This window comes from Haliotis asinina, chromosome 15, assembly GCF_037392515.1.
Source record: "Haliotis asinina isolate JCU_RB_2024 chromosome 15, JCU_Hal_asi_v2, whole genome shotgun sequence".
NCBI classification, from domain to species: Eukaryota; Metazoa; Mollusca; class Gastropoda; order Lepetellida; family Haliotidae; genus Haliotis; species Haliotis asinina.
The window spans coordinates 49,214,955-49,223,218 of NC_090294.1; the positions used below are offsets into that span (position 1 = coordinate 49,214,955).

General features: G+C 40.8%; 1 protein-coding gene across 1 annotated transcript; it reads right to left on the reverse strand.

Moving 5' to 3' along the window:
- Positions 1–3,487: 3,487 nt before the first annotated feature.
- Positions 3,488–8,051, reverse strand: LOC137265645 (leucine-rich repeat and fibronectin type-III domain-containing protein 5-like). The gene has a single exon (XM_067801079.1). The coding sequence runs from the start codon at positions 7,690–7,692 to the stop codon at positions 6,214–6,216; it is 1,479 nt and encodes a 492-aa protein (XP_067657180.1). The 5' UTR covers positions 7,693–8,051; the 3' UTR covers positions 3,488–6,213.
- Positions 8,052–8,264: the final 213 nt, after the last annotated feature.

Genomic DNA, 8,264 nt, shown 5'->3' on the forward strand with positions numbered 1-8,264 from the left:
CCAGGTCCTTAATCACAACTATAACAGGTGGCGGTGTTTACAGTGACAACCCTATCCCATGAGCCTTTGCTGCAATGCAGACGTCAGACCATTGTTCCGCCATTTTGAATTTTCAGAGCGTGAGATGCAGAAAGGGCATTGATCGTGTTTCACAGAAATGCGAGTGATAATTACAAACGAGCCCGCCTTGCAGCGACTCATTAGAGCAGTATTAATGTTAATAGACCCCTCTCTTCTGATTCCACAGCGTTCAAATAACAATACAAGCCAACATGAGGAACACTTTGAAAAGAAAACCATCATCCATATAATTTTCCAAGAGATGACGTGAATGTGGTATTGACAATGAACCGTTTTGAGGTCACGTGAGAATAATACAGGTTGACATCTGACATTATGATCCCTTTGTCTAGAATACCAAGAGGAACAGTTATATCAAAATTTGATATATTTCACCTTTGCTGACCTCTGATGTTACTGATTGTGAAAATCTGAGGTTAATGAATGTTTCAGTAAGTAATTTGGTATATCAGGGCGAGTTTATCATGAGCATCGCAAAGCCATGCTTTAGTAAAAACAGTAGTAGCAGTAGTAGTAGCAACAGCAGCAGCAGCAACAGCAATAAAAGTACATGTAGTAACGGTATACGAAGTGTTTTAGGTGATGTAGCAGTAAGAATAATAACGATGATAATTATAACAATAACAATAGAACATGCATTCATATCAAAGGCTTCCAGGGATATATTACTGAGACAACTTCAAAGTATATACCTGGTATACAACAGTCAGCGTATATCACGTTATTCCCACACATCTTATGACGTATTTCAGTTTTATAAAACCCGCGCTCAAACCATTTGCAGTTATGTGTTGTCGTAATAGTTTCTCACAGCATGACGCTATTGTTTATGCTTCGTGTGTACTGTTTTTGAGCACAAATTTTCTTCATCCTCACTGTTTGAGGGTTCAAATATCTGCATGAAGGAACAAGAGGCAAGTTGGCTAGCAGGACATATTATATCAAAACGGTATTCAGTTGTAAGATCGTCTTGGTTTTTGTTCTCCTCTGGGAAACTCTATGTTAGTCATGTCTTGAATAATGTAATATCTTCACCATTTGCATACTCTCCCTGCTGTGCTGTCCTATCTCCCTTGTATCATATTCTATTTTCATGAATCATTAAACAGCGTAGAACGTCACGCTGGGCAACTAGATACATACGGATTAATGGAATTTGCAAAATATTGGATTTTACTTGGATGGCCATTTTATACCGGAATAAAGAATATCAGCAAAATAATTAATATCATAATAAATAAATATCACAGAGCTGATCGCATAGCTTTACTGTTCTGTCTCCGACAAATCTAAACACGAACTCCAGTGTTAGCTCTGCCGATATCACTTTTGAGATTATGATTAATAGCGTGACATCAACTCGCTTTAACATTCGTGAGATCCTATACAAATATTGATATTAACATATTAGTGTTTGTACAAACACAAACAAGTGTTATGATATTACAATATTCGTGCAATGATAACCCTCCCAGGGGAACAGGTTGTAACATTTTATGAGATGATATAAACATTTGGACGGATTTATAGACTCCTACTGCTCGCTGAATGAAAACAAGCATATAAAGGAGGAAAGAAGGTGGGAGAGGGGGGACAAAAATAGTAAATGTATTCCGTTTCACGATGAAAAGAATGAGATAAGCCTTCAGTGGATGGACGGACGCAGATGACTTCGGCTAGTCAGAAAGGGGTTATTAGGAGCGATAAGGGTAGAATTATCCCTGTAATACGGTTTCAGGAGGGTGATAAGGTGAAAGAGTATCCCATTCCCATCCAGCGTGTGGGTGGTAAGGGTCGATTATTTCTGACTCATAACAATAGAAGGAAACTACTTAAATGGAACAATCAGTATGTGGAGACTAGAGATAAGCATCGGTAATTATTGCATGCCGAGTGGTGGGTATAATTGACTGGCTAATCTTGACAGGTGGTGGGAATAGAGGTGGTTCTGCTGGCACACAAGTACTCTGGCATTGCCTGGAGATGTGGTGAAACGTGCAGCGAGTACTGCTGTGATAAGGTCAGTTTATTACGCCACATTGCCATAAGACTACCGCAGAGGTTGGTTAACGAGGTGCAATGTGTACTACACAGGAACTCCCAACCCCAAAAATGTCAAACAAAAGCTTGGCCTGGTTTGGCACTGTTTGGAGTCGGAGCGGATTAATGATGTCACAGAGATTGACGGCAGACAGACAACTGTCATTACTACTGGAAATTACTGCCGCAGTTTCTCAGTAGTTACTGAACGTGAATGGGAGGAGGAAAATGACGATGTTAAAGAGACAAGCACAGAGACCGGATGTGAATCTCGTGTGATTCCGATGATGCCCTCTGATGGAGGTGGATGGCCTGGATCTAGAAAGTTCAAACGTTCACACGATGAAGCTAGGCCTTCAGACACAAGATGCAACCCACTAAAGCTCGGGGCTTTGTACAGTATGGATCCGAGGATTAAACCTTCACTGTCCTGGTAATTAAAACATCCCTCGAGGCAACGTTGTGAAAATAATAGAGTTAAGAATACCGCTTCGGTAACGATGCCTGGTGCACTTTCAGTGTTTGTTTACATAGCATAGCCACGGTGAAGCTTTTGAAAATAAGCGTCATTCTGGAAAAGATCAAATTTTGTAAACAAAGGCTTGGTGTTTTTTGCACCTCTACAATGAAACAGCTGGTTTAAATGGTTTTGATTTTATTCTGAAATCATAATACTCTTTCTGGGCATGTGGTTTCAACTGTATATGATATAGAATACGGATATGAGGTCGTGTGGGTGGGGATTGTTAATGACTAGCAGAGTAGCGTAATAGAGTTTTCATACGACACAAGATAGAAAGTTCATGAGCTCGCCGACTGATGCAGCTCTACGTCCAACAAGACATCTCCACTGTATTGGGTAATTGGTCCAACACACTTAACAGGGTCATTGCATATTCATGTGCAATTACATCAATTGCGTCTTGTTTCGGTGTGAATCAGAGGTCAATTCGGTATATACTCATCAGATCTGAACACAGTTTCTCATGCATCACATGTGCACTTATGAAATTCGCACTATGAACTGATTCAGGAAGATAAAACGCTCGATAGAGGATCGATCTTAACTGGAACTGGAGACACATTTAGTAAATGTTCCTATCGCGCTAAACAATCTGTCAGACTAATGTACGTATGTGTTATAAGAAATATATTGATATGTAATTTACAATGTCTTTTGTATTCTTTAACAAAGATACCACCTTGGGTTTTTTCCTATGTAGTATTAGTGTATTGAATGAAATGGGAGAATTACAATTTAAATATACTAAATGAACAATTACATATTGTTTCAATTCTGGTTCCGAATAAAATCCACTTTCTAAATTCTGAGATACAGAAAACTGAGTGACTTGAAGAACGACAATTAAAAGTTTGAACACAAGTTTATCTTAATAAAAATTTGTATTTACAGGTAATAATTATGACGAATATGTACAATGACAAATATATATAACACTGATTTAGTGAGCATGAGGATATAATACATACGCGGTGGGCCGTGATAAGAAAGCATACCCCGAGGAAAGGTACACTCTTGTATAACGCTTATCATTCCAAGTTTCTGTCTTTCAAGAAACGCACACATGCAATTGGCCAAACGATTCAAGATGAGAAAGGATACTATAGGAACACGAGTCACTGTCACAAACATGTTACGTTTTGAACAGTTTGTACATGAACTGGTCCAAAATTCAACTTGTATTAAGTTGATTGACAGAAATTATTCTGTGAAACTTCTTTCACATAGAAAATACGCATTTTCACTGTCGCTAATTTACCTGGCTTTTCATGGAGAATGACACATTTATGTATAACATCACTAGTATGTATGACTCATTGCAATTGAACAATGGTCAATAGATTTTAAAATCACATTTTTTAAACCTTATGGCCACAGCAGGATGTTTATTCCATGCGTTCGCGTGAATAACATAGGCCAAACTACTGTTGTCAAGGGTCTTTTAATATACTGTCCTTATTTCATATTGTCAAAATCAATAGTCCTTTTACCATTATGAACCGATTCCTGCAGGAGTATGGTTTCTAAGCACGGTCCAATATAATGAAATCTGTTTCCATGGCAACGAACGACACATTATTTGTATCTATTTCTATCGGTTTCCCAGCCTGTAAACCACTAGCTAACCCTGAATCCTCGTCTTACAAAACACGTACATTGCTACTAGAAAAGAATGATCGATCTCACGCTAGTTCAAACATTTCAAACGATTACCACTTCGATGATTTGCTGGCTAAATAGAGCGTCGATTTTTATGGCACAAAAGCAAATTGAATTTCCAAGAATTTGTGAGTTGAAATGTGTTTATGGGTGTACAATTGGTAAAGTACCCTAGTAACGCTTTCAGAACTGGGGGAGACAGAGTTTAGACCTTGGGATGGCCTGCCAAGATCATCTGTAAAAACATTCTCATTTAATTGCAGCTTGAAATATTTGCCTTCGACATCAGTCTCGGCATTTGATTCTTTTTTTTTACCTGGAGTAAACACTGATTCTAACTGGTGACGTATCTATTGACATACGGTAATTGCTGGTTAGCCGAGATTGACTTTAATGAAGTCGACAGTCATAAAGATATTGAATTTTCGAAACAGATTCTTTACATTCAGACAGAAGGATATCACTTTCTGTTTGTTTCATTAACGCTAAAGATTAACGTGAAATGAAATTTCCACGGAAAATATTGGCGGCTGCCGTACTACCAAATAGAATAGCCGCATGAAAAAGGCAACTGATGTCTTTAACATTACTTTGCAATATCATTTCACATCTAAACACATATTCAAACATTTCCAAAATTTACATTAGAATCTAAAAGTGCAGATAAATTATGACATATCAAATATTGGAAAATTATGGATAATTAATATGTTTACTCCAGGTTGATAACGGCGTGAGACTATCTATGGAAGAGCCGTTATGTGTAGTAAATAAAAACTTCCATTAAGTTGTATGGTAATAATAGATGACGTTTGAACATGTATATTTGAGTTAAAATCTTTCTGTAATTGGTTATCATAGAAATGAGCGAAAATTATCAATAATTTCTTCAGCCAGCACTATCATCTAACAATGCACTGATAATTGTTCGAAAATCAATAAATAATTGTGTTGAAAATCAATAATTACTAATAGCTCAAAAGTCAATAATTATTAATTATGGGTTTGCTGTTTGCTCTTGGCAAGCCATCATCTAATGCAAAGACTTATAGAAGGGAAGCCATTGACAAGGCGAGACCAACATGTACCTAAATATTTACATAGCGAGCCGTACAGAAGGCCTCCATACTCCGCAACGTTACGTCACCGCAATGTCCTCACATGTCATGGTCGCGTTGAATGAAGTCACTAATGATGTTGCCACGTAAACGTCCACAAGGGAGGGGCAACCCCGCCCTGTCGAGACGATGGGTGACGTCCCGGATGAACACCACATACATTTCCTCGCGTCCACTCAAAACGAACTGCAAGACGCCAGAACACACAATATCACATATTCAAGCCATATACTTTTCACAAAGAGCATTTTCCCAGCACTTCAGAATGAAAGCAATCCACGAGTAGTATTTGTTCAGTAATTATGAGAATTCTTCCAACATGGGACATAGGTAGAGACTCACAGCTACTCGCTGTCGGTACATTGTGGGGGGACAAAGCACTTAAACGCATGTTGACAGTGTTTTGTCCCGGCGTGAAGACACGAAAGGTAGAGGCTGTACCATCCACAAACATCAACACCAACATCAACACTAACATCATACCTCCCATACCAAGCTTCTGTCTATCCGGGGCTAGTTTACTTTTTTCTTGCTCGATTAAGCCAAAACTTGAACATTGATAATCTCTGCGAAACGATTTCCTTTGTAGAAAAATAAATCTTTCTTTCTCCAACAAGAATAATTGCCCTCCTGAAAATCCACCTCAAGCCCTTGTTATTCCGCAGCCTTTAATCTTCTCAGGGCTTGAAAGGACTGTTTCGAACTGACCACTACCCTGGTCATTGTTTCCGGAATTTCTCGGTCCGCTCCGGCGGACCTCGGCGTGTGTCAACTAAACATCCATTACAGTCCTCAGCTTGGAATACTCGTATCGTTTGAATGGTTTATCATTTTCAAACAGTTCTCGTCAGGTTCAGCCATATAGTTATATAAATTGTTTGGGCTGCGTTTTTTATCGTTTCTCACCTGTGCTTCCTCGTACTTTAAGCGTTCTCTTCTTTTGTAATAAAAATGGAACACTACCACACATACCAGTAGCGTTAAGAGGAATGTTCCAACGACCGCGCCTACTATATCTACTATTGTGAAGTAACCTTCCACGGAGTTATGGTCAGTCATAACGCCCAGTTTCTTTTCAGCTTTGTTAGCCGTCCACCCATATGAATCCTCAACCCTGGGCCTGGCGTCGTCACTGATCGGGAGCACGGTGGCTGAGGAGGGGTGCTGGACTGCTACCCCTGTGGAGGTGGGTTTTTCGGGTGGCCAAGCAACGTTGAGGGTGAATGTTACATTTCCTGCCGGGTTGCTGGCAACGCATTTGAATAAAGAGCTGTCCTTTAGGTGAAGGTCTGTCACGTACATGATGCCTTCGTTGTCCCTGACGTCGTCCTCAGTGGGAGGGTAGAATGTCTCCGTGGTGCCATCTGGACGCACCCAGAAGACGGACGGTGTGGGGTCACCACTAGCAGTGCAGGAAAGTTTACCAAGATCTACTTCAAACAGTGCATCCACGTTTTTGAACGTCGGCAGCTCACACCGAAAGTCCTCAGCTTTGAGCTGGGTGAACATTTTTCCTCTGTTGAGCATTGGTGAGCTACACGATGGCACCACCCCGCCTGAAAACACAGATGGGTTACCTGTGTAATATCTGTAGAGCCATGTTAACTCACAGTTACAATGGAACGGGTTGTTTCCGAGCCTAAGATGGCTCAGATTAAATTGTTGTAGCCACGAAAAAGGAAACTGTTCAAATTTATTTTCATCCAACCATAACGCCAAAAGTGTCCCATCTAGAGGGCGCAGCACCTCCTTGGACAGATTGACCAGGGCACACCTGTGCATGTACAACCCCCGAGATGACAGCCCATCAAACGCCTTGTTAGACAGCTGGATCCCAGGGTTGTCGTTCATAAATAAATGCTCCAGATCTAGGCCACGGAATGTGAAGTCGGCGATGAACTCGATATTATTCTTGCTAATGTCCAACCATTTGAGCTTCTTTAGTTCCTTGAATGTATCCAAAGTGATCGTTTTGATTCCACAGTTACTCAAGTACAAATTTTCTAAACTATTCAAATTTGTAAAATTCCTCCGTGAGAGAACTTGGTTTTCAAATTCATTCTCGTTTAGGTTGAGCTCCACTGTGTTGAACGGAATTCCCATTGGAATAGCCGGTAAACGTTTCCGTGAACAGTACACATTATTACTGTGCTGGGGACAAAAACAATCCTTTGGACAGGCGACAGAATATTCTATATGGCTGAGCGCTATGAACACTAGCAGACACAAGCCAAGGTTAGGGTGTAACGTCCATTGTTGTACACACTTCATGTTTTTAAACCACAATCACATCCTTCGTGGAAATATAACACAACTCCGGCCTCCCGCTCCCATTGCCAAGCACTACATACTGTTCCTCAGTGCCGCTCTCTCACTCGCGTAGTCTCGTACTGACGGCTCAGCTAGCAGAGCGAGCGCTACACAGCGCGTACATGACAACGAGCGCCCCCTACCAGACATTTAGTTTGTCGACATCCACAGCCTCTTCGGCTTACGTTACACCACCGCGAGCTGCAACAGCCCCTCTGACGTCACAACTCCTCCCCTTGCGGGACATGATTGGTGGAGTTAACGTAGAATAAAAGACGATATATCATGCTAAACTAATATCCAAACAGGTATGCCATGGACTTTGTTACGGCGAATGGCGCGCATGAGGCGTCTCAATCCATGAGTCACATCTGCGTAGAGAACTGTGATTGAAAGAGTTATGACCGCGTCCTCAGTCGACCGGAGAGGGAGGGACGGGTACTCTTACGGGTAGCTCAAGACCTCATTTAAAGGGGTAGCTGTGCTATTAAAGTTGAAGCGCAGTATTAAAGGTGACGCTCAAACCAAATACT